The 27,196-nt window shown below is 38.4% G+C and overlaps 1 protein-coding gene across 1 annotated transcript in view; it reads right to left on the minus strand.

Moving 5' to 3' along the window:
* The window catches only part of EYS (eyes shut homolog (Drosophila)), a 1,343,277-nt gene continuing 1,326,335 nt past the window's right edge, over nucleotides 10,255-27,196 (minus strand). The window contains 2 exon segments of the mRNA XM_021084496.1: nucleotides 10,255-11,608; nucleotides 17,175-17,336. Coding sequence (XP_020940155.1) covers nucleotides 10,422-11,608; nucleotides 17,175-17,336 — 1,349 coding nt within the window. The 3' untranslated portion in view covers nucleotides 10,255-10,421.

The following is a 27,196-nucleotide window of genomic DNA, read 5'->3' on the forward strand; positions in this document are numbered from 1 at the left end:
TCGGACTCATTACCGCTGAGCCACAACAGGAACTTCCCAGCCTTGCAGTTTTTACTGGAGAGAAAACGAGCAGAAATTCAAAACCAAACATTTTGTCTAATTTGCAGCAAACTTGAAACCCTTTTTTTGTCATCCTTATCCTCTAAAATTTATCATCATATAAGTTCTGAAACAGAGGATTTGTTTTCAAATAAATTTTGTTTAAATTTGCTCTACTTTTCTTTTGGAAGTTAACATGTTAGAAAACAAAGCAGTCTGCAGCCAAACAAACTCAAGGTCAGTCAGCTTTTGCACCATTATGAAGAAATTGTTTTCAAGGTTTTACCAAAAAAATATCTCCCAAACCAAAATAAAAATTAGCTTTTCAGATAGCAGTCGTCCCTTGGTATCCAGGGGACTCGTTCCAGGACCTCCCACCCATACCAAAGTCCCTTATATAAATGCTCAAGTCCCTTATGTAGTATTCACATATAACCCACACAAATCCTCTCGTATTCTTTGTCATCTCTAGATTACTTACAATTTTATAAGCCTGATACAATGTAAATGGTATGTAAGTAGTGGTAAGTATGGCGCGAATACTATGTAAGTAGTTGCCCATGTACAGCAAATTCAAGTTTTGCTTTTTGGAATTTTCTGTAATTTTTTCCACCGATCCGAATTCAAGGATGTAGAACCCACAGATTCAGAGGGTCAACTCTGTGTATGTCAGTAAATCTGCTTTCACTGATCTGTCTGGTCATGGAGTTGATCAGACACCAGATTTCTTTTGTAAAATACAAGAATGGGTTAACCAACTGACGAAAGACTCTAAGTCAGTTTTCTATTACCTCTTGGCCAGTAGTTTCTTAAGCATGTGGTTGTGAAATTTACTTTAAAGTTCTTTCTTATCTCATAGAATCATGAAAGATCCTCATCTGTTAGTGATGGCCATCTGGGATTCCAGGGCTGCTGATGTTAGAATCAGGTCTCTTAACCCCTGGGACTGAACGAATGTGGAGAGTAGGTATGGGCATATTGGGTATTTTGAGGTTTTAACTTGTGAAGAAAAAAAGGGAAAGTGAGAAAAGTTGAATGAGTAGTAGCAACTGCAAAGCCATTCTTTTGGTCCTGAAGTCTCACCTCCCAACCATCCTTACACAAACTAGTGGAGTTATATGAAGTTCACCTTTGAGTTTCTCCTGTTTTAAGGAGAGTGTGCTCTTTAAAAATAGTTTGATGCTTTAAAAACTTTAAAACCATCTTAAGACAGTTTACACACATTTCTGTTGAGTAAAATGTACCAGGGTGTGTCAGTACCTGTGAAGTCCACCCCAACATCTTGTGCAGTAGGAAAGCCTCCATGAGCCCTCTGCATGTCAGACCTGCTGCTGAGCCCTTTGTGTGTGTGCATATGTGTGTTGAGCACTTTTTAGTCAACCTCAGTTGGCCTGGAAGGTGAAGACTTATCTTAGAACTGAGGAAACTGGTTCTGAGAAAAGGTGGAAAACTCACCCAAGGTTTGACAGCTGTTGTCAGAGCTGGAATCCTAGCTCATCTCTACTTTTCTCCAAAGTCCAAATGTGTGGCAGTTGTGCTCTGAGAATGGAGACTGGGAGAGAGACACACACTTTCACATAGCGTGTGGTCCTTTTCTGGAAGCTCTAGGGAGAACCCATTTCCTTGCCTTTCATCTTCTGGAGGCTGCCCACCTTGCTTGCCTCATGGTCCCTTCCTGCATCTTCAAAGTTGGCAATGTGGGGCTGAGTCTTTCTGCCATCTTCAACCCTCCCTTCAGATTTCCTCTTCCACTTTCAAGGACCACTGTGACCACGTGGCACCCAGCCAGGCAATCCAGGGTAATTTAATTTAAGGTCCACTGAGTAGCAACCTAAATTCCATCTGTGACTTTAATTCCCCTTTGCTGTGAAACCTAGCATATTGACAGGCTCTAGGGATTGCACTCCAGGAAACTTGGAGGCCCATGGTTCTCTTTACCATAGCTCTTGACTTGCTAATTGCAGTTAAATCGTGGGTAAGCCAAATTTTAGTTTAAAATCTTTTGGAGTTACAAAACACCTAAGGCTGTAGTAAAAGTTTGAAAGAAAAGTAATACCAACAATAGAGCAGGAAATGGAGTTCAAGCCACTTTGCAGTGTTAATGTATACATGGTAACGTAAAACTACTTGTTAAACTGGTAAATTTACATTCAGCTGTGCTCTGTTTTTAGTAGAAGCTGTGTGTAAATAAGTGCATTGTGAGAGCTAGCTAATGAACCAGATCTTATTAAAGTGAATAGTTGGGATTTTTTTTGTTTTGTTTTTTAGATTTTATTTTTTTGGCTGCACTCGTGGAATGTGGAAGTTCCTGGGCCAAGGATCGGACCCTTGTCACAGCCGTATAACCTGCTGAGCCACCAGGGAACTCCTGAAATAGTTTAATTTTAACATTTGGAAATACAGGTCCATCTCCTTAGATCTCTTCAAAACAAGGGTTGGGTTAACGCTTAACACAAAGGGCAGTAAAAATAGTCAACACTTGACTTTTGTCTCCCAAAGCAAATCACAAAATTGATTACTGCTTTTATAAAGTACAAACACCATGATTTTTTTATTCCTGTTTCATAAAGTTTTGGTAATTCATGTATAGAACAGGAGGGTAATGAGTTGGTGAGCTGAAACACAAATATTAGATTAATAGCTGGAAGTGTCTTTAAAAAATGAGTTCACTGTTTTATAGGTAAATATTGCTATCCTCTGGCTTGGGTATTTCAATTTACTTTATTGTTTTGGGGTTTTTGTTTGGCTGTGTGGGTGGCACGAGGAAATTCCAGGTCCAGAGATCAAACCTGCTCCACAGGTGTGGCCCAAGCCACAGCAGTGACAATGCTGATTTCTTAACCCACTGCATCAAGGGAACTCCCTAAATTTACTTAAAAAAAAAAAAATCATTGGAGTTCCTGCTATGGTACAGACCACAGCTGTGGCATAGGTTGCAGCTGCATCTCAGAATCCACCCCTGGTCTGGAAACTTCCATATGTTATGGTGGCTAAAAAAGAAATGTTCTCATGTTTACATTCAACATTTTGTTTCAGAATCATCGTGACATTTATAGTAAAATTATCTGAAATGTCTTTCTTTGTCAGTTATTTTTATTTTGTGCCAGAAAAGCATATCACAGGAAATCTTCAACACCATCATCACTACGATAGCAAAAACAAATGTATTTATAGTTGTACAAAGATCATCACAACCCAGTTTTACAGCATTTCCATCCCAAACCCTCAGCCCATCCCTCCCTGCCCCCAACCTGTCTCTGGAAACCCTAAGTTTTTCAAAGTGTGTGAGCTAGTATCTGTTCTGCTAAGAAGTTCCTTATATCCTTTTTTTAAATTCCATGGATTTTAAAATTTTATTTAAGAGTAGTTCACAGATAAATAAAACACTAAATGAATTAATGGAGTAAAAACTCAGGACTCAAAATGGAGTAGGAAAAACGACCAAAAACTTTTCTTCTGCTATATTATATAATCTTATTTTTAAAAGGTGTGTTAGCATTTAGACTCTTTTAGGTGATAATAAACAGTTGATTTCTAGTAAACAGTGTGCCAAAGAGATAATTATCAGCTACATTTTTTTTTTTTACTCAAATGAATTTATCACATCTGTAGTTGTATAATGATCATTCATAGGATTTCCATCCCATAAACAAGCACATCCCCCACCCCCCAGTCTCCTTTGGAAACCATAAGTTCTTCAATGTCTGTGAGTCAGCATCTGTTCTGCAAAGAAGTTCAGTCTGTCCTTTTGTCACATTCCACATGTCAGCGAAAGCATTTGATGTTGGTGTCTCATTGTATGACTGACCTCACTTAGCATGATAATTTTTAGCATGTTGCTAAAAATTCTGGTACTTCATTCCTTTTAATGACAGTAATATTCCATTGTGTATATGTACCACCTCTTCTGGATCCACTCCTCTATTAATGGACATTTAGGTTGTTTCCATGTCTTGGCTATTGCAAATAGTGCTTCAATGAACATCGGAGTACCTGCGTCTTTGCGAGTCGTGGTTTTCTCTGGATAGGTGGCCAGGAGTGGGGTTGCTGGATCAAATGGTAGTTCTATGTTTCGTTTTCTGAGGAAGCTCCATGCTGTTTTCCACAGTGGTTGCACCAATCTACAATCCCACCAACAGTTTTTAACAGGGTTCCTTTTCCTGCACACCCTCTCCAGCACTTATTGTTTGTAGACTTTTGGATGATGGCCATTCTGGCTGGTGTAAGGTGGTAGGTATCTCATAGTGGTTTTGATGTGCATTTCTCTAATAATGAATGATGTTGAACATCTTTTCATGTGTTTTTTGACCGTCTGTATGTCTTTGGAGAACTGTCTGTTGAGATCTTCTGCCCATTTTTGGATGGGGTTGTTTGTTTTTTTGGTATGGAGCTGCAGAAGGTGTTTTATCAGTTTTGGAGATTAATCCCTTGTCAGTAGATTCATTTGCAAAGATTTTCTCCCATTCTGTGGGTTGTCTTTTCATTTTGTTTGGGGTTTCCTTTGCTGTGCAGAAACTCTGAAGTTTGATTAGGTCCCCTTTGTTTATTTTTGTTTTTACTGTCAATACTCTGATAGGTGGATCTGAGAAGATGTTGCTGTCGTTTCTGTCAGAGAGTGTTTGGCCTATGTTTTCCTCTAGGAGTTTGATAGTGTCTGGTCTTATATCTAGGTCTTTAATCCATTTGGAGTTTATTTTTGTGTATGGTGTTAGGGAGTGTTCTCATTTCATTCTTTTCCATGTGGCTGTCCAGTTTTCTCAGCACCACTCATTGAACAAGCTGTCCTTTCTCCATTGTGTATTCTTGCCTCCTTTGTCATAGATGAGTTGGCTGTAGGTGTGTGGGTTTAATTCTGGGCTTTCTATCTTGTTTCACTGATCTATATTCCTGTCTTTGTGCCAGTACCATACAGTTTTGATGACTGTAGCTTTGTCATATAGTCTGAAGTCCGGGAGCCTGATTCCTCCAGCTCCATTTTTCTTTGCCAGGATGTCTTTGGCTCTTCTGGGTCTTTTGTGCTTCCAAACAAACTTCAAAATATTTTGTTCGAGTTCTGTGAAAAATGTCCTTGGTGATTTGATAGGGATTGCATTGAATCTGTAGATTGCCTTAGGTAGTATAGTCCTTTTGATAATATTAACTCTTCCAATCCACGAGCATGGTATATCTTTCCATCTATTTGTGTCATCTCTGATTTCTTTCATCATGGTCTTATAGTTTACAGAGTACAGGTCTTTTGTCTCTTTAGGTAGGTTTACTCCTAGGTATTTTATTCTTTTGAATGAGATGGTAAACGGAAATTGCTTCCCTAATTTCTTTTTCTGCTCTTTCATTGTTAGTGTATAGAAATGCTGTCGATTTCTGTGTATTGATTTTGTATCCTGCAACTTTGCCAAATTCGTGGATGAGCTCTAACAGTTTTCTGGTAGAGTCTTTAGGATTCTCTAGGTATAGTATCATGTCATCTGCAAATAGCGATAGTTTCACTTCTTCCTTTCCAATCTGGATTCCTTTTATGCTTTTACTTCTCTGATTGCTGTGGCTAGGACTTCCAGAACTATGTTGAAGAGTAGTGGCAAGAGCAGACATCCTTGTCTTGTTCCTGATCTCAGTGGGAATTCTTCCAGCTTTTCACCATTGAGAATAATGTTTGCTCTGGGTTTGTCATATATGGCCTTTATCATGCTGAGGTAGGTTCCCGTTATGCCCACTTTCTGGAGGGTTTTTATCAGAAATGGGTGTTGGATCTTGTCAAAGGCTTTTTCTGTGTCTACTGAGAGGATCACAGGGTTTTTACTCTTCAGTTTTTTAATGTGGTGTGTCACACTGATGGATTTGTGGATATTGAAGAACTTGCTCACGATGTACAATCCTTTTAATGGATTGTTGGCTGCAGTTTGCTAGTATTTTGTTGAGGATTTTTGCATCGATGTTCATCAGTGAAATTGGGCCTGCAGTTGTCTTTTTTTGTGGTATCTTTGTCTGGTTTTGGTACCAGGGTGATGGTGGCCTCATAGAATGAGTTTGGGAGTATCTCTTCCTCTGCAATTTTTTGAAATAGTTTCTGAAGGAGAGGTGTTAGCTCTTCTCTAAATGTTTGATAGAGTCCGCCTGTGAAGCCATCTGTTCCTGGACTTTTGTTTGTTGGAAGTTTTTTAATCCCAGTTTCAATTTCAGTTCTTGTGATTGGTCCATTCATCTTTTCTCTTTCATCTTGGTTTAGTCTTGGAAGATTGTACTTTTCTAAGAATTTGTCCATTTCTTCTAGGTTTTCCATTTTATTGGCATAGAGTTGTATATAGTAGTCTCTTATGATCCTTTGTATTTCTGTGATGTCCGTTGTTACGTCTCCTTTTTCATTTCTCCTTTTATTGATTTGAGTCCTCTCTCTTTTTTGCTTGATAAGTCTGGCTAAGGGTTTATCAATGATGTTGATCTTTTTGAAGAACCAGCTTTTCGTTTCATTGATCTTTTCTATGGTTTTCTTTGTTTCTCGTTCATTGATTTCTTCTCTGATCTTTATGATTTCGTTCCTTCTACTAATTTTAGGTCTTGTCTGTTCTCTCTTGAGCTGCTTTAGATGTAATGTTAGCTTGTTTATTTGTGCTTTTTCTTGTTTCCTGAGGTGGGCTTCTATTGCTATAAACTTTGCTGTTAGAAAGGCTTTTGCTGCATCCCATAGGTTTTGGAGTGTCATATCTTCGTTGTCATTTGCTTGTAGGTATTTTTTAATTTCCTCTTTGATTTCTTCAGTGATCCATTGGTTGTTTGGTAGCATGTTGTTTAGTCTCCGTGTGTTCGTGTTTTTTGCAGATTTTTTTCTTGTTGCTTTCCGGTCTTATAGCATTGTGGTTGGAAAAGATGCTTGATATGATTTCAGTTTTCTTAAAGTTACCGAGGTATGATTTGTAGCCCATGATGTGATCAATCTTAGAGGACGTTCCATGTGCACTTGAGAAGAATGTGTATTCCCTTGCTTTTGGAAGGAATGTCCTATAAATATTAAGTCCATCTGGTTTAATGCTTCATTCAGGGCCTGTGTTTCCTTATTGATTTTCTGTCTGGATGATCTGTCCATGGCTGTAGGTGGTGTGTTAAAGTCCCCCACTATGATTGTGTTATTGTCGATTTCTCCTTTTAAGGTTGTTAGCAGTTGCCTTATATATTGTGGTGAACCTGTGTTGGGTGCATAGATATTTAAAATTGTTAAATCTTATTCTTGGATTGATCCTTTGATCATTATGTAATGACCTTCTTTGTCCCTTAAAATATTCTTCATTTTAAAGTCTGTTTTGTCTGATATGAATATTGCTACTCCAGCTTTCTTTTAATCCCTGTTTGCATGGAAATTTTCTTCCATCCTCTCACTTTCAATTTGTATGTGTCCCTAGAAGTGAAGTGGGTCTCTTGAAGACAGCATATATATGGGTCTTGTTTTTGTATCCATTCAGCCAGTCTATGTCTTTTGGTTGGGGCGTTTAGTCCATTAACATTTAAGGTAATTATTGATATGTATGTTCTTATTGCCATTTTATTAATTTTTTTTGTCTTTTTGCCATTTCTAGGGCCACTCCTATGGCATATGGAGGTTCCCAGGCTAGGGGTCTAAATGGAGGCGTCACCAATGGCATATACCACAGGCACAGCAATGTGGGATCTGAGCCGAGTCTGCAACCTACACCACAGCTCAGGACAACGCCGGATCCTTAACTCACTGAGCGAGGGCAGGGATCGAACCCACAACCTTATGGTTCCCAGTTGGATTTGTTAACCACTGAGCCACGACACAATCTCCTATTAATTGCTTTGGATTTGTTTTTGTTGCTCTTTTTTCTTTCCTTTTTCTTTTGTTTTCTCCTCTTCTGGTTTGAGGGCTATCTTTAGTGTTGTATTTGAGTTGATTTTTCTTTTTTTGTGTATCAATTGTAGATTTTTGGTTTACAGTTATTTTAAAGTTTTGATATTTAACTTGTTCTCTTTTTTTTTTTTTTTTTTTGTCTTTTTGTCTTTTGTCTTTTGTTGTTGTTGTTGTTGTTGTTGTTGTTGTTGCTATTTCTTGGGCCGCTCCCGCGGCATATGGAGGTTCCCAGGCTAGGGGTCCAATCGGAGCTGTAGCCACTGGCCTATGCCAGAGCCACAGCAACTCGGGATCCGAGCCGCATCTGCAACCTACACCACAGCTCACGGCAATGCCGGATCGTTAACCCACTGAGCAAGGGCAGGGCTCCAACCCGCAACCTCATGGTTCCTAGTCGGATTCGTTAACCACTGCGCCACGAAGGGAACTTCCTAACTTGTTCTCTTAATTGCAAGTTCATCTCCAGTGTCCTGCATTTGTACCCACCTCTTCTCAGGATTTCTGATTTTGGTGGTATAATTGTGCATGTATGATTTCGTATCTTTACTGTATACATACCTTTCCTGGTGAGCCTTGTCATTTGTGGCATTTTTGTTTCCTGTTGCTGTCTTTTCTGCCTAGAGAAGTTCCTTTAGTATTTGTTGTAAGGCTGGTTTAGTGTTGCTGAATTCTTAGCTTTTTCTTATCTGTGATGGTTTTGATTTCTCCTTCAAATCTGAATGAGAGCCTTGCTGGGTAGAGTAATCTTGGAGGTTTTTTCCTTTCATCACGTTAAGTATATCATACCACTCCCTTCTGGCCTGCAGAGTTACTGCTGAAAAATCTGTGGATAACCTTGTTGGGGTTCCCTTGTATGTTATTTATTTCTCTTCCCTAGCTGCTTTAAAGATTTTGTCTTTAATTTTGGTCAGTTTGATTAACATGTGTCTTGGTATATTCCTCCTTGGGTTTATTTTATATGGTACTCATTGTGCTTCTTGGATTTGAGTGAGTGGTTCCTTTGCCATGTTAGGGAAGTTTTTGGCTATTATCTCTTGGAATATTTTTTTCTGTCCCCTTCTCTCTCTCTTCTCCTTCTGGCACCCCTATAATACGGATGTTGGTGCCTTTAACGTTGTCCCAGAGTTCTCCGAGATGCTCTTCATTTGTTTTCAATCTTTTTTCTCTTTTCTGTTCTGCATCCATAATTTCTACTAATCTGTCCTCCACCTCCCTTGTTCATTCTTCTGCCTCCTGTATTCTGCTGTTAGCTGCTTCTGGTGAATTTTTTATTTTAGTTATTGTATTTTGCATCTCTTCTTGTTTAAGTTTTATATCTTGTATCTCTTTGCTCAGTGTTTCCTGTAAGTTATCCACCTTTGCCTCCAGTTTATTTCCAATATCTTGCATCATCTTTAGCATTAACAGTCTTAAAGTCTTTTTCCTGGAGGCTGAGAATCTCCTCATCACTTAGCTGATTTTCTGGGTTTTTTTTCTTTCTCCCTCATCTGAGTTATAGTTCTCTGTCTTTTCATTTTTATAGGTTTTTGGTGTGGTGACCTTTTTACAGATAATAGAGTTGTAGCCTCTCTTACTTTTGGTGGCTGCCCCCCTTGTGGCTGAAGTCAGTGTGGGGGCTTGCTGTAGGCTTCCTGATGGGAGGGGCTGATGCGGCCCAATGGTAGGTGGAGCCAATTCTAATCCCTCTGGTGGGTGGGGCTTAGTCTCTGGCTGGGATTAGAGGCAGCTGTGTGTCTGAGGGGTCTTTAGGAAGCCTGTTTCCTGAGGGGCAGGGCTGTAATCCCACCTGGATTGTTGTTTGCCCTGGGGCTTCTCAGTGCTGACTGTTGGGTGGGGCCAGATTTTCCCAAAATGGCCACCTCCAGAGAAAGGCATGCTGCTGAATATTCCCAAGAGCTTTGCTTCCAGTGTCCTTCCCTCACAACAAGCCACATTCACCCCTGTTTTCCCAGGATGTCCTCCAAGATCTGCAGTCAGATTTGACCCAAATTTATGGAGACTTTGCTTTGCCCTGGGACCCAGTGCATTTGAAAGTCTGTGTGCGCCTTTAAAGAATGGGGTCTCTGTTTCCCCCAGGCCCGTGGAGCTCCTGTGCACAAGCCCCACTGGCCTTCCATGCCAGATGCTCCAGGGGCTCTTTCTCCCAGGGTCAGATCCCCACACATGAGAGTTTGATGTGGGGCTCAGAACTCTCACTCCTATAGGTGAGTCTCTGTGAACCAGTTAGTTTCCAGTCTGTGGGGCTTCCCACCCAGGAGGTATGGGGTTGTTTATATCAAGTAATCGCCCCTCCTACCTCTTGATGTGGCCTCCTCTGTCTTCTGGAGTAGGATATCTTTTTAAGGTTTCCGGTCCATTTGGGTGAAGATTGCTCAGCCTTTAGTTGTGAATTTTGTTGTTTTTAGGAGAGAAGTTGAGCTCCAGTCCTTTCTATTCCTGCCATCTTAATTCTGTCTCTCAACTACATTTATATAAATATTTTATATATAAAAATTGCTAGTTTTATTTTATATAAAAAATTAACCTAATCTGGTTCATCACCATTATAAACATTGTATCCTTCTGATTTAATTAACTCAATTTTTGAATCCTGAAAAAACACATCTTTAATTTTGCCAACAAAACCTCTTTTAAAAATCTCTTGAGTAACAGTGTTTACCTTTCGACCATATTCAAATCCCCCAAGGTAACTAATACCATCATAGTTTAATGCAACAAATTTTTTGTGGGGGTCAATATCCTCAGAAAGAATTAGACTGTCATTTAGGTAGGCTTTAATAAGAGTCTGATTTTGAATTACAATTAAATGGTGCCATTGATTACAACAGAATGTACCAGGGCTATATATCATAGGAACATACATGCTTTCTCCTAAGTTCACTGCTATTTTCAAGGTCTGATTATAGAGACCAATTGCCAGAAAATCATTTTCTTCATTTTGAGCTTTTCCTATCCATGTAATTAAGCCTTCAGTTTCAGTAGAACTGAAATGTAAGGATACATTAGTGAACCGAAGATTTCTCATTCTGTATCCTGGATCAATGTATTTAATATAAGAATTACCCCTAAATTTTGCAGTTGAAAATGAAGTTCTGTTTTTACAATACCTTCCCACCCAACCCAAAGCACACAGACAGTTGTAAGAAAATGCTTGGTTGGGTATACATAGGGATTGGTGGAGACAAAGATTATTCAAACAGTACACAGACTGGTCACACGTATCTCCAGCCCATTGTGGCAAACATCTGCAAGAAAAAGTTCCACCGTTTACTATACATTTGCCCCTATTTTTGCACACACTGTACCCACAAGCTGTCCCATCACAGTCACCTACGTTTGAACCACCTTTTGCTCCTAATTCAGTTAACTGTAATTCCTGATTATTTATAATAACTTCTCGGATACAACCTTGAAAACCTACAGGTTCATTTGCTGTTGCCATAGGATTTACCAGACTTAAGGATGACACTCCTCCAATGTAAAAGTCAGTACTTGTGTCCAAGGAACTCAATTTAGAGTTTGCTTTTTCTGTTACATTTCTTCCATCCAGATCCAGGTAACCTTCTGCACCATCTCTTCCTGCTTTAATCACATGCCAAGTACTTCCATTAGTAGTTACTTTTTGGGGAGTTTCTAGAATGATAGTCCTTTCACCAAGGTTGTAGCGAAGTTGAACAGAACCATTTACTAAAGAGATACATAAAAAATCACCTATGGGGGGTGGAAAACAGTTTGATTAGTAACAGTAAATGATACCTGATTAAAAACTCTTGCCCTTTGGGGAGGGAGGTGGATATTACAAGTCTTCATCACAGTTACATTAGAGAATTTTGTTTCCATTTATAGATCAAAACATATCTGTATATATGCATACACAAACCCTGTATTTTTTGTTCTGGAATTGGCCACATATGTTTTCCATAGTAGTAGTAAATATTTCACATTAGAGGAATAGATTGTGATATCAAGTTAAAGTGAGGTTTTCCTTAATGATTTAAGTTTAGGGTATAAAAATTAAGTTGATGTTCTACTCCTGATGCCTTTTTTGAAAGAAATTGGTGAGTGGCAGAGGGAATTAAGTAAGTAAGAGCAGTTGGTGGTGGTGCTGTGAAATCTCACTTAGATTTTCAGCCATGCACTTGGCATCAAGTTTTATCTACAGAAATTCTGTACAGTAGAAAATTGACAGAACACTGTAAACCAGCTGTAATGGAAACAATAAAAATCATTAAAAAAAAAAGTATCTACAGAAATTTAGTTGAGCACTCTGCTTGGTTATTTTAAAGCCATCTCAAGCTCCAAAGTTTATCAGTTTGTGAACTTACTTCCATACACCTGGCCTCCTGCAGTCATTCAAAACTTTCTGGTAAGTCACTCCATCTATTCAATTGCTCAAACAAAATATTTAGGTCTCTAGCCAAACAGATTTACTAGCATTTTGGTTCATTAAACATCTTTGTTCTGCTCACTTTTCTCTTGTCACCTTAGTTAAATTTATCATCCTCTCTAGCTTGAGCTTGCTTTTCTTTCTTTCTTTCTTTCTTTTTTTTCCCCTGGGCCAGGGATGGAACCCAAACCACAGCAGTGACAATGCAGAATCCTTAGCCATGGAATCCCTTAGGCTGCCAGGGAACTCTAGCTTGAGCTTACTGCTGAGAGCCTCCCTGCTCTTTTCAGTTCATTTCCTGTTCTGCACTGGAGCTCAAGTGATCTTTTCAAACCAAAGTCTGATCATTATGCTATCCTTTAGTGCCATTCACTGATGGGATAAGAACCTACAAAGCTATGTAAAGACTGTCAGTTCCCAATCCCCTCTCTCCAGATGCCTTATCTGGAGTGTATTCTCCCCTTCTCCAGCAACTCTGACCTTGTTAGAATTTATCATTTTCTTACAAAACCCTTGTTCATGTTTTCTTGGAATATTCTCCTGTCCCACTCCACCTTGTCTAGGTAACTCCTACCTATCTTTCAGATCTCAGATCAAATGCCACTTCCTTAGAGAAGTCTTCCTTGATTCTCTCAGTGCTTTAATAGCAATAGGTTTCTCCTTCACAAAATTTATCTCACTTTATAATTAAATAGTCATGTATGAACAAATCTGAACAAATGGGATCCAAGGCATGTATGAAGTTGCAATGAGGCATTCAGAGGAAAAGCAAATGCAACTCCACATGCCTAGGAAAAGAATGTAGCCCTTTAAGGTGAAATTACTTCAAAAAGGGTAGCAAAGTTTTTTACATAACAAACCATGCAGAAATCTTCCTCACGAAGGTATTTTCCCTTTCCCCTACATTTCACAACCAATGAAATGTTTTCCTTTTCTTGTTGTGAGATTTGGCAGATGCTATTCTTCTTCTCTCCTCCTCCCACAGTTCACACTGCCTCTTCCTCCTGCACCTCCAGTCCTTTCCTTCTACTCCCCTTCACGGTCCACACCAGACTGTTCTTGGATGGTTGGGAACCCCAGCAGCTCTAAGGTTGCAGAGCTCTCATTTCCATCCAAAGTGTATGAGCCCATGCATTGTATGGTTCTCTTGCTTTTAATCATTTTCCTTACAAAGATTTTTTTTTTTTTTTTTTTTTTTTGGTCTTTTCAGGGCCGCACCTGTGGCATGTGGCGGTTCCCAGGCTAGGGGTCTAATCAGAGCTATAGCTGCCGGCCTGTGCCAGAGTCATAGCAACACCAGATCCGAGCAGCATCGGCAACCTACACTGCAGCTCAGGACAACGCTGGATCTTTAACCCACTGAGCAAGGCCAGGGATCGAACCTGCAACCTCATGGTTCCTAGTTGGATTCATTTCCACTGCGCCACGATGGGAACTCCTTCCTTACAAAGAAATTATAGTGAATATAATCTTCTCTATCATCATGTCCTTGATTATTTGATTCATAGCTGCCTCCTCTACTAACTTACAAGCTTCATGAGAACAGGCTTTGTGCTGATTTGGCCAACAGTTTATCTCCAGTACCTAGCACACTGTCTGGCACAGAAGAGGCTCAACACCTAATTGCTGAATTAAGAAATGCCTTTGTATACTTTTGGGGCGAGATAACTCGGTATTTCTCGACAGGTTCTGGGCTAAAAGCAAAAACTAAAACATCTTTTTCCTGTAATGATAAGTAAATTTTAAAAAGTTCCCCAACAAAAGGAAGAAATTCAGTTTATTCATATGTTTTCTAACATGAACACCACTTTAAGCCTAAATAAGTAGAGTAGCTGTATTATAATACAAGCTTTTAATTTATATATGAAAAAATTAAATACAGATTGAAAATTAAAATTTTATACCACAAGAACCTAGAACAATGAAGCATAATTGATATCAATTAAAAAAAAAATGTATAGCACTCAATATACCTTAACCTGCAAGTGGACACAAGCCTCTTTCACAGGACCATGGAAGAAGTTTCACTGGCAACTTGTGTTGTAGGGTGTCCTATAGTAAATAATCTTATGGTAAAGAGCTACACTGGAATAAAAAATATCAAAAATGATTAGGAAAGCTGAAGCTGTGAACTGTATTATCACTGGTCAAGTTGCCAATCAGGAGAAAGAGCAAGAGGAATAGCTTCTGCCAAGAAAGTCTTAGTTTAATGCAGCTTTGCTTGTGTGCTCCTGTCTTATTTATCTTTTACTGTTTATATATGCTTTAACTTTACATTGTGGATGACAATGCTTTTTCAACACATGTTTATCTGTGAGGATTAAAACTGTAAGATGAGGAGTTCCCGTCGTGGCGCAGTGGTTAATGAATCTGACTAGGAACCATGAGGTTGTGGGTTCGATCCCTGCCCTTGCTCAGTGGGTTAACGATCCGGCGTTGCTGTGAGCTGTGGTGTAGGTCACAGATGCGGCTCGGATCCCGCGTTGCTGTGGCTCTGGCATAGGCTGGTGTCACAGCTCCGATCAGACCCCTAGCCTGGGAACCTCCATATGCCGCAGGAGCGGCCCAACAAATGGCAAAAGACAAAAAACAAAAAACAAAAAACAAAAAACAAAAAACTGTAAGATGAATTCAGGCTATCTGTGATTCATTTGTGCTTAACATAATACTGATATGATTCCAAAAACTTATTTTAAGGTACTAAATATTTAGCAGAAACAGATAAACAAGTGCCAAAGTTTATCTCTTTCAAATTTCCAAAATCAGATGTCTAAAATCAAGTAGGGTAATTTTCATTATCATTTTGTTTTAAATTTTGCAAGAGTTTTTACATGAGATTATTCAAGTTATTAACCTCTAAAGAGAAATAGAAAACCTGTTAATTTAGAATTTGGTTTTCTACATGTAAAAACCTAATTTGCTGCTGACATCTAGATTCATGGGTTTTGACATTGTGTATTAAGTGGGCATTTTTAACTAATAGCTCCTTTTAGCAGAGGATCAGCTAGAAGGCTTGGTTAATGTTTAACGTCCGATATAGCTCCTAGAGAAGGCCAAAGTACAGGGCAGTCATCTATATTTTGCACAACCTTAAATGAGTAAAACATATTTCACCTGATTATTAATAAATAAGTTTTTGCCTTTCATCTGATAACTACCTTCATGTTAATCTGAGAATGTAAAACACAGATTTAATATTTTGAGGTTTTCGTGTCAAATGCAGCACCAATCACGACATGAAACTAATCCATTTTCATCTTTGTAAATAGTGTCTAATGGCAAAAAAAAAAGGAAGGTCTTGACTGTCATGAAATACAAAGCCACTTAATACATGTAAGAAAATATGCTGCTCTCCTATGTGTGTTAATGTATGTGGACTTTTATATATACATAAACATAACTATGTATCTCATGTACTAACTATAAAACAATAGCACAACATTCTTGGCAAGTCACAGGCCTGGATATCTCTTGATTTTCTCTCCTGATACAGAGGTTAACCTTGAGTTTTTTATGAGCAAGGTAACTTAAATTGATTGTCTTTTAATGTCTTTTGATTTATAAATAGAAAATTTCTATTTGTGCATGATTGTCCCATTTGGCATTTTCACAGGGAGATTTAAATTAATCATGAATTTAAAACAATATCAAATCTTCAGAAAAACAAAGCTCTATAAAGAGATTTATCTTTTTTCTTTGAAATTATCATCTTTTCTCCTTGAAATTATTTTGAGAGTATTTAAACAATGGATTGAGGTGGAATCACTTTTGTGTAATTCTGAGAGTTTCATTATTTACCAGCATATTAAGACACCTCTAAAAGAACTACTTAGGCTAGATTGTGAAGATCAGAGCATCACTTTTGTTCACTGATTCAATTATTTATCATTACCAAAATTTCATTTTCTGAGAAACAAGATGAAAAAAATCCAAATGTAAACTTTTAAAAATATATTGCAGGAGTTCCTGTTGTGGCTCAGTGGTTAATGAACCCCACTAGTATCCATGAGGACACAGGTTAGATCCATGGCCTTGCTCAGTGGGTTAAGGATCTGGCATTGCCATCAGTTGTGGTGTAGGTTGCAGACTCAGCTCGGATCCCTAGCTGCTGTGGCTGTGGTGTAGGCCAGCAGCTCCATCTCTGATTTGACCCCTAGCCTGGGAACCTCTATATGCTGCAGGTACGGCCTTAAAAATACAAAATAAAAATAAAAATATATTGCAGTAGAAATGTAACTACATATGCAAAAGTAACTATATATGCAAAAAATATCTTTGTCAAAGTTCTGGAGAAAGATAAAATGAAGATGGAAATCAAGAGTAAGCTATAAAAACTCAAATTTCCAAACTGGAGAATACTAAAATATTTGTATTCCATATTATTTTGTGATTATTGTGCAACTTTTATAATAAAAAAACATTTTTATAAACATATTTTGGAACACAGGTCTTAGGTTTACCATCTAGATGATTGAATAACTTAAAGGAAATTTTTTTGAATTACAAATGTAGAGAGATTTACTGGGAATATATCAGTCACGCCTTCCTTTCCTTTATCTTTTATATGCATATTTTGTCCATTTTGACATAGGAGTATTATGCATAGCTTCAACCTTTTCGATGGAATTGTTATAAAGCTGAGCATATACTATATTTGGATTTTGCTAACTTTAATCCTAAGAAAGCTCTTGCTATTTCACTAACATTCATATTTAGGAGTCAATTCATAAACATACATTTGCAGAGACAACAGAACATAAAAGATCAAGTGTTTACACATTATATAGGCAGGGTTACTTAAAAAAAAAATACTCCATGACACATCATTTCATAGACTATTAGGAATTCATTAGGATTTCTTCCCCCTCTGCAAAGATTTCGCCAGCTTACCTGATAGTGCTTTTAAGTGTTGTGCAACATAGAACAGGATGCCATCTGCAGTAAGAGGCTGGAACTGCAACTGAATGTGTGTCTTTTTCCGAATCCGAAAGGAAGCAAAAGACATCCAGGATAGTTCATGGCTTTTGAAAGACGGATCACTTATAGACAAAGCTAACAAAACAAAACAAAACTCAATATTGTTCATAAATACAATAAACCTACATAGTTTTGTTATTTAAGAACCTACCTTTTTCTTCCAAGAGTTGTTCCCAGATGAACACATTGAACCTTGGTTAACTCTGTTCTAATCCCACTAACTAGGCTTTTTGTAATGTAGCCAATTGAAAACCCTCTCTGCTCCCTTTGGCTGGTACTGTGTGACACAAATCCTCTGCTCTAGCTTGTATTATAGAGAGAGACAGGAGATGCTTAGATTCTGAGAATATCTTACACTAAAAATGCTTTTTAAAAGATTAAGAGGAATTGGAGCTGTAGCTGCTGGCCTATATACCACAGCTCACAGCAACACCAGAACCTTAACCCACTGATTGAGGCCCGGGATCAAACCCACATCTTCATGCATGCTAATCAGATTCGTTACAACTTAGCCACAATGGGAATTCTGAGAAACTTCATTTTGATATGAATTAGAATAGAATCATTTATATAGATATATAGAATTTATATAAATTCCCCAGATATGACCTGTTGCTTCTATGTATAAGTGACCAGGTGGGAATTTTGAAGGAAGAAGGAAAGTTTGTAACATTTGGCGACTTTTACCTCTACAGAATTTATATTCCTTCTTTCTCATTTTATAATGTGACAGGACTTCTTAGAGTGTGTGCTGGTTCATCATTCCACACTAGTTCTAGTAGAACTAGTTCTTTTGCCTTTTCTCCTTATGGGTCAGTGTACTAACTATTGTCTTTCATTTTTAAACTGATAAGTATCTAGTAATACTTCGTCTAAAAATGTGCTTATCCCAGAGGAGATGGCATTCACTGATTTTTAAGCAACTATATCATTCATCTTGACTTGTTGCAATTCAGAATGACAGAGGTTAGAATCACTTGGTGTGCTTGCTAAGAATGCAAAGTCCTGTACCTCACTCCTGGATCATTTGACTTAAAGCTTGAAGGGGACTAGGAAGTAGGTTTTAATAAACACCCACCTGTTTCTGACATAGGTGTCACTTGACCCATATTTTTCATAAACACTGAATTAAAGTTTAAGAATACAGGGATGGTGGAGTTCCCTGGTAGCATAGCAGGTTAAGGATACAGCATTGTCACTGTTGTGGCTCTGGTTACTGCTATGGTTTGGGTTCAATCTCTGGCCTGGGAATGTATACATACTGCTGGTGCAACCAAAAAAAAAAAACAAAAACAAAAACAAAAACAAAAAAAACCCAGGGATAGCTTAGGAAGTGTGTGTCCTCTTGCAATCGTTTTTGTAAGTATTACTAGTACATATTTATTATAAGACATTCAAACAATATAGGAGAGTGTAAAGTAAACAGATGACATTTCATTGTTATTTTCTCTTAATTCTTAGGAACCATTGTTACCAGTTTATTGAATATTATATAGCCAGGCCTTGTTTTTCAGTCCATATACAATTAATGTGTGTACATAACTAGCATCTGTTTATTTCACATAAATGAAACTATATTATATACAAACTATACATAATATACTTTTTGTTTGTTTTTGCCATTTTTTCTTGGGCCACTACGGCAGCACGTGGAGGTTCCCAGGCTAGGGGTCCAATCGGAGCTGTAGCCACCAGCCTATGCCAGAGCCACAGCAACGTGGGATCTGAGCCGAGTCTGTGATCTACACCACATACTCACGGCAACGCCAGATCCTTAACCCACTGAGCAAGGCTAGGAATCGAACCTGCAACCTCATGGTTCCCAGTCAGATTCGTCAACCACTGCGCCACGATGGGAACTCCCATAATATACTTTTTTATGCAATAATCTATCTTCATGAATCTTTGGATGTTAGCATGTTTTGTAATACTTGCACAGTGTTATTTAAAATAGACTTGGTTAAAAATAGTCCATGGTTTACATTAGGGTTAATTCTTGGTATACATTCTGTGGATCTTGACAAATGTATAAAGTATGAGAGTATCACACAGAATAGTTTTACTGTCCTAAAACCCCTCTGTTCTTCATCTTTTTACGCCTCCCCAACTCCTCCCCCTACTGACCCTGATATTTTTATTGTCCTGCTAGTTTTGCTTTTTCCATCATGCCATAGAGTTGGAATCACACAGGATGTAGCCTTTTCAGATTGGCCTTTTTTCAGTTAGTAATAGGTATTTAAGATTCCTCCATGTCTTCATTGATTGATAGCTCATTTCTTTTTAGCAATGAATAATATACCATTGTTTGGATGAACCATGGCTTATTTATCTATTCACAGACTGAAGGACAACCTGATTGCTTCCAAGTTTTGACAGTTATGAATAAAGCTGCTGTAAATATCCATGCACAGGTTTTTTTGTGTGGATGTAAGTTTTCAATTCTTTTGGTTAAATAGCAAGGACTGCTATTGCTGAATCACTGGTAAGAGTAAGTTTAGTTTTGTAAAAATTGCTCACTGTCTTCCAAAGTAACTGTACCATTTTGCATTTCTGCCAGCAGTGAATGAGCATTCCTGTTGCTCTACACCTCTGCTAGCATTTGGTGTGGTCAATGTTTTCACTTTTAGCTGTTTTAATGGGTGTGGTATCTCATTATTTTAATTTGAAGTTCTTTAATGACATGATGTTGAAAATTTTAACTTGCTTTTTTCTCATCTATATATCTTCTTTGGTGAGATGTATGTTCAGCTCCTTTGCCCATTTTTAATTTTTTTTAATTATTATTTTTTGTTTGTTTTTCTGTCTTTTCTAGGACCTCACTTGCAGCATGTGGACGTTCCCAGGCTAGGGGTCTCATCGGAGCTGTAGCCACTGGCCTGGCCTACACCAGAGCCAAAGCAATGCAAGATCTGAGCTGCATCTGCAACCTACACCACAGCTCACGGCCACGCCGGATCGTTAACCCACTGAGCAAGGTCAGGGATCAAATCTGCAACCTCATGGTTCCTAGTCAGATTCGTTAACCACTGAGCCATGATGGGAACTCTGCCCATTTTTAATTTGGGTTTTTTATTTTCTTATCAGTGAGTTGGATATTTTGGATAAGAGTCCTCTCTCAGGCATGTTTTTGCAAATATTTTCTCCCAGTCTGTGGCTTGTCTTCTCATTATTTAAAAGTATCTTTTGCAGAACAGAAATTTTTAACTTTAATGAGGTCCAGCTTAATTCTTTCTCTCATGGATCCTGCCTATGGTGTTGTATCCAAAGTCATCACCAAACTCAAGGTCATTGGGGTTTTCCCCTCTCTTCTAGGAGTTTTATAGTTTTGCATTTTATGTTTAGGTCTATGATCCATTTTCAGTTTATTTTTGAGAAGAGGATAATGTCTGTGCCTAGATTTTTTTGTTGTTGTTGTTGATGCATGTTCAGTTTCTTCAGAGCCATTTGTTTGAAAGACTTTTTTTTTTTCCATTGCATCGCTTTTGCTCTTTTGTCACAGATCAATTGACTATATATTTATGTGGACATAATAATCTTGCAGAATAGGAGTTCCCGTCGTGGCGCAGTGGTTAACGAATCTGACTAGGAACCATGAGGTTGCAGGTTCAATCCCTGCCCTTGCTCAGTGGGTTAACGATCCAGCGTTGCCGTGAGCTGTGGTGTAGGTTGCAGACGCGGCTCGGAACCTGCGTTGCTGTGGCTCTGGTGTAGGCCAGTGGCTACAGCTCCGATTCGACCCCTAGCCTGGGAACCTCCATATGCCGAGGGAGCAGCCCAAGAAATAGCAAAAAAAAAAAAAAAAAAAAAAGACAAAAAAAAATAATCTTGCAGAATAGATATAGGATCATTTTCATAACAGTTCCTTCACTGAAGGACCTCTTGGCCACTTCTGGTTTTCCATTCCATCTCACTGGCTGCACGTGACTCTGTCTTCTAAATTTTATAGTTCCCCAGTGCTTTTTCCTTTTTAAAAAATTAAAAAAATTATTAACGACCACATTTGCCAGTCTACTGAGATCACTATAGGAATTGGAAGGATGGTTGTGATCCTCAGTGCTGTCTTAGCTTACTCCCTCTTCTTTCTGCTGGTGATCTCTCACTAGTTAGTTCCACAGGCTCAAAAGCTATATCATAACTCCCAGAAAATTTCTATCTGTTTAAACCAACTCTCTGGACTCAATCTCATATAGCCACTTTCTCATGGATAACTTATCTCGGCTGTATCAGTCATGTCAGACCTAACCTGTTTGAAGTTGTGCTGCTGAAAAATATTCCTCTGCCAGCCTTCCAAGGATTAGCAAATGGATTCATCATCCATTCAGGGCTCCATATGGAAAACTGGTGGTCATCTTAACCAAATCCTCTCCAACATTTCGTCTACCTTTGCTAGGGTAATGCATCAGTAGATCTTGTAGATTCTGTCTGGATGATGTCTTTATATCTGTCTACAACTTTGCATTTCCATTGCCACCATCCAGATTGAGGTCACTGTCATCTCCTGATCAGACCTTTTTCTTTCAGAAAAAGAAAACAGAGTAGCTGGTTAGTGAGATGGAAATACAAGCAGTATTTTAGTTTTATAAGAAATTGCCATGCATTCCCAATTGATCTTTTACTTCTCTTAACCCCTTTAATTCACTTCACATAGCTGCCAGAGGAATCTTTTAAAAATAGGAATCCAGGAGTTCCCATCGTGGTGCAATGGTTAACGAATCTGACTAGGAACCATGAGGTCACGAGTTCGATCCCTGGCCTTGCTCAGTGGGTTAAGGATCTGGCATTGTCGTGAGCTGTGGTATGGGTCACAGATGTGGCTCGGATCCCGCGTTGCTGTGGCTCTGGCGTAGGCTGTCAGCTACAGCTCTGATTAGACCCCCAGCCTGGGAACCTCCATGTGCTGCAGGAGCAGCCCTAGAAAAGGCAAAAAGATAACATAAATAAATTAATTAATTAATAAAAAAATAAAAATAAAAATAGGAATCCATCTCCCTGTTTATACTCTTTGGAGTTTTTACTTGGAATAAAATGCAGGTTCTTAACCATGGCTCTGAGCTTTCACATGGTTTGGTTTCCTGTTAAATCCCCGACATCATCCCCAGCAGTCACCTGGGCCACAGCAAGAGCAACTCAGGACCTTTAACCCATTGCACCATAAGAGAACTCCAAGATCTATTTTTAAAGGAGTGTGCTGTTTTGAAACTATGCATAGTTGGTGATATCTTTTATTGTTGAATTGTGATGATTTTGTACATTAAACTTTCATAGCTCAAGTCGAGAACTAGGAGTTCTGATGCCTTTTAGATGTGAGTGGGCCTGCCTGTGGAGACAGGTAGAAGCCATAAATAGCACTCAGAAGAACTCTGATTCAGAAAAGGAATATCTCTCAGCACTAAATTAGTCATAAACATTTCCTCTCTTGTTCACTTCAAGGCAGATTTTAGGAAAAGTCTAAGTTTTTCCAGTGACATAAAGATGTTCTGACAATGAATCATTTTTGGAGATTTTACTAATCAGGGCAGGTTAATTAAGAGGAATACACCAACAGCTCTCTCCTCGGATAACCGATAAAGAACTGAGGTTCTGGCCAACAGCCTCAGGGATGATCATTGTGAGGGGCAGTTTCAGAAGGCAGAGTTTCCTGAAATAAATAGTAGCTAAAAATTCAGGCGATTTCCAAATTACACATGTTTCACTCTTGACCATCGCTGTTATGTCCTTATTTATTGTAATTAAGATCCCTAAAGAAATCACTAATATTTATCCCTAAAGAAATCACTAATATTTATATTTACCACTTTTTAACAACTGAGGCAACTGAGGCCAATGTATTCTGGTGAAAAAGAAAACAGACTAGCTGGTTAGTGAGGTGGAAATAGAAGCAGTATTTTAGTTTTATATGAAATTGCAAAACTATCTCCTAGAGTGTCTATCATTTTACATTCTTACCCTCATGCATGAGAGACCTCCTTTCTCCACATTCTCACTAACATTTGGTATTTCCACTAGTTTTTTTTTTTTTTAACCTTTAGTTTCTCTGGTAGGTTTATAATGACATTTTTTTTTTGGCCACACCCACAGCATGCAGGAGTTCCCAGGCCAGGGATAGAGCCCAGCCATAGCAGTGACAACACCGAATCCTTAACTGCTAGGCTACCAAGAAACTCCCTAGGGACATTTTATTGTCCATAAACTCTTTTCAGAGTTGTGGGTATACATGACACCTATTGTTTTCAGTTTTGAGGCCTCAGCTGAAACTCTTAAACAACAGGAAAAATAAGAGACTGAGAAGTTTCCTGGATTACTTATCTCAAAGAAAGAGGCAAAGAAATTTACCTGATAACTGAACTTCCAAGTTGGCAGATGGAAGAGCAGGACAGATTTTGTGGGCTTAGTGATATCTGCTATTTGAATTGGTCTGCTAGTTCTATGCCTTTTTGTGTCCCAAGTTATATATACCCAACTTTAGCATGGAAGTGGAGTAGGCTGCAATTAAAAAGACTAGAAGAGACACTTTTACTAAAGATACTGGAAGACATTGCGGTTTGAAGAAGTAGGGATTGAATGCTTTTGAAACCAAGCATAGAATAAAAAGGATGAGATCACACTTCTGCAGAAAAGACCACGTTGAGCCCCATCTAGCGGCGATGGGGAGGTCCCCATAGGAGGGCTATCTGGAGCCGATGGGAGCTGCTGGCTGCAGTCTGAGGCAGCACTGGTTGGGGAGGAGTGGCATGAACAGCCTATAGTGTTAGGAGGCAGCAACCTTTGTCAACACAGCATCATTTTCTCATTTTAGGTTTTGAAAGCGGTAAAGTGCATGCACCAAAGCAGGAAATATGAAAATACCTGGATTACAAATATGTTTCAGTAGCTTCTTTCTTCTTTTTCATTATATATAGTTTTCTTATATCCATACTCTGTATCTTTGCTTAGGTTCAAGTGTACTTTAATTCATCTGTTGAGCTATCTTTGAGCTACCACGGACCTGGGTGTACATCCTCATTTTTTATATCACGTTCAGTGTTAAAAGGAAAACAGGACCACATTTCTTCTTTGGTCTTGCTGTTCTAATGGGCGTGAGAGTGGGTGGGTGAATTACAGGCTGAGCACTGGGATTACTGTTCCCATTGGCAGTTCCCTATCACAGCACTCCTAACTCTTCGCTAGTTTGTAATGCTCTATGTTCATACCAGTCAGAGGGTTTCTTTAAAATAAATCTATTAGCTGACTTCAGTTTCCTAAAGTATGGTAGTAGACTAGATGATAACATGGTTAACCCTATTCCCATCATGAAAATAACTAGAAATGTTGGAGAAATTATTTTAAAACGTCTTTTTAAATAAATTGATGAACTGGAAAGAAAGAACACTCAGAGGCAAAACAAACAAAAACAAAACAAACAAAAAAAGGGAAATATAGCTAGATAAATCAATATGATGATAAAGGCAGACTTTGCCTTGAAAGGTTTTGCCAAACCTGATAAACCCAGCTTTAGGGTTCAACTGTTCAAGGAAAAAATAAATTATATTATAAACTAGAAGCTACAGTTATCAAAAAGATAACCAAAGATTCTAATGGACAACTTTATAGCAATAAATTTGAAGATTTAAGAAACACTGGTGAATTCTTAAATATAGATTATAAAAACTGATTTAAGAAGAAATTTTTAAAAACCCATGGAAATGCTTATAAGAATTAAAGCAATTAAATCATCAAAGTTTTTCCTCCAGGCCAGTATGATTAACTTAGCAAATTCTACCAATTATTTAAAGAACAATAATTATCATCTTACACAAACTCTTCCATACACACACACACACACACACACACACGTATATAAGGAGATAATACTCCATGATTCATATTTTGATAATATCCTAAGTTTGATATAAAACCCTGTGAAGGACAGTATGAAAAAAGAAAATTATGGAACAATCTCTCTTGTACACATAGGTATTAAAATTCTAAACAGAATAATATCAAACAATCCGACTCCATGTGTAAAAAAGATATGTCATTATAGACACTATTATATATAACATATATAGGTAACAAGGACCTACTGTATAGCACAGGGAAGTCTACTCATTACTGTGTAATCGCCTATATGTGAAAAGAATCTGAAAAGGAATGGGTATGTATACCTGATTTACTTTGCTGTACACCTAAAATTAACACAACTTTGTAAGCCAACTATATTCTAATAAAATTTTTAAAAACAATAGGTCATAACCAACTTGAGTTTATCTCAGAGTTGCAAATTTAATTTATCATTAGGAAATCAACCAACATAATGGACCACATATATATATATTTTTTGTCTTTTCTTTTTTTTTTTTTTTTTTTTTTTTTTTGTCTTTTTGCCATTTCTTGAGCCCATCCCGCGGCATATGGAGGTTCCTAGGCTAGGGGTTGAATCGGAGCTGTAGCTGACAGCCTACGCCAGAGCCACAGCAACGAGGGATCCGAGCTGCGTCTGCAACCTACACCACAGCTCACGGCAATGCCAGATCCTTGACCCACTGAGCAAGGCCAGGAATCGAACCCGCAACCTCATGGTTCCTAGTCGGATTCGTTAACCACTGTGCCACAATGGGAACTCCGTAATGGACCATATTAAGGAGAAAAATCTTTATCTAGGTTGATCCAGGAGTATTTGATTAAATTCAACATCCAATTAATGATGAAAACTTTAAATTAGGACTAAAATTTTGTTTCCTAATAAAGGGAGTTTACCAAATACTTACAGCAAAGAGTTATCATAATTAATACTGAGATATTAAAAGCATTCTCTTTAAGATGAAGATGTCTGCTGACATTTATCACTTTTTATAGAAAAAAAGTCTTCTGATAATATATCAAAACTAGGAGTTCCCGTTGTGGCTCAGTGGTTAACGAATCCGACAAGGAACCATGAGGTTTCAGGTTGGATCCCTGGCCTTGCTCAGCAGATCAAGGATCCGGCGTTGCCATGAGCTGTGGTGTAGGTTGCAGACGAGGCTCAGATCCCACGTTGCTGTGGCTCTGGCATAGGCCGGCGGCAACAACTCCAATTCGACCCCTGGCCTGGGAACCTCCATATGTTGCAGGAGCAGCCCTAGAAATGGCAAAAATACAAAAAAAAAATTCAAAACTAATAAGATAAAACTAGATTATATTGGAGTTCCCTGGTGGCCTAGTTGTTAAGGAGACGGGATTGTCACTGCTGTGGCAAGGATTACTGCTATAGTGAGGGTTCAATCCCTGGCCTGGCACTTCCAAAGGTGTAGCCAAAAAAATCCTAGATTACTTTATAAAACTCAATATGAAAAAGTTAATTATCATTCCATAGATCAGTAAGAAGATGTAATTAAACATGTATAAATCTTACAAAATTTATGTATGATTTTTGGGAAAAAACAGTAAAACTGAGTAAAATTAAAAACTTATGTAGGAGTTCCCACTGTGGAGCAGTGGAAACAATCTGACTAGGAACCATGAGGTTGCGGATTTGATCCCTGGCCTTGCTCAGCAAGTTAAGGATCTGGAGTTGCCATGAGCTGTGGTGTAGATCACAGACACAGCTTGTATCTGGCATTGCTGTGGCTGTGGTGTAGGCTGGCAGCTGTAGCTCTGATTCGACCCCTAGTTTGAGAATCTCCACATGCCTCGGGCGTGGTTCAAAAAGCAAACAAACAAACAAACAAACAAACAAACAAAATCCCTATGTAAACAGAGACATATTTATGGATCAGAAGGTATAGCACTGTGCCCACAGGAATGCAGCAGATACACAGATGGTATTGGGAATTGTGAATTAGCAAGGAATCAGAATTTCTTTCAATAGCACAGGGAAGATTGGAAAGCATGCTGCCACTAAAAATAACTGCATAAGTATCTGATAGGGTCAAAAGAAAAAAACCAACCAATTAGTAAAATTTTCCCAGATTTACAAA

Source organism: Sus scrofa, chromosome 1 (assembly GCF_000003025.6).
Source record: "Sus scrofa isolate TJ Tabasco breed Duroc chromosome 1, Sscrofa11.1, whole genome shotgun sequence".
In the NCBI taxonomy this organism is placed as follows: domain Eukaryota; kingdom Metazoa; phylum Chordata; class Mammalia; order Artiodactyla; family Suidae; genus Sus; species Sus scrofa.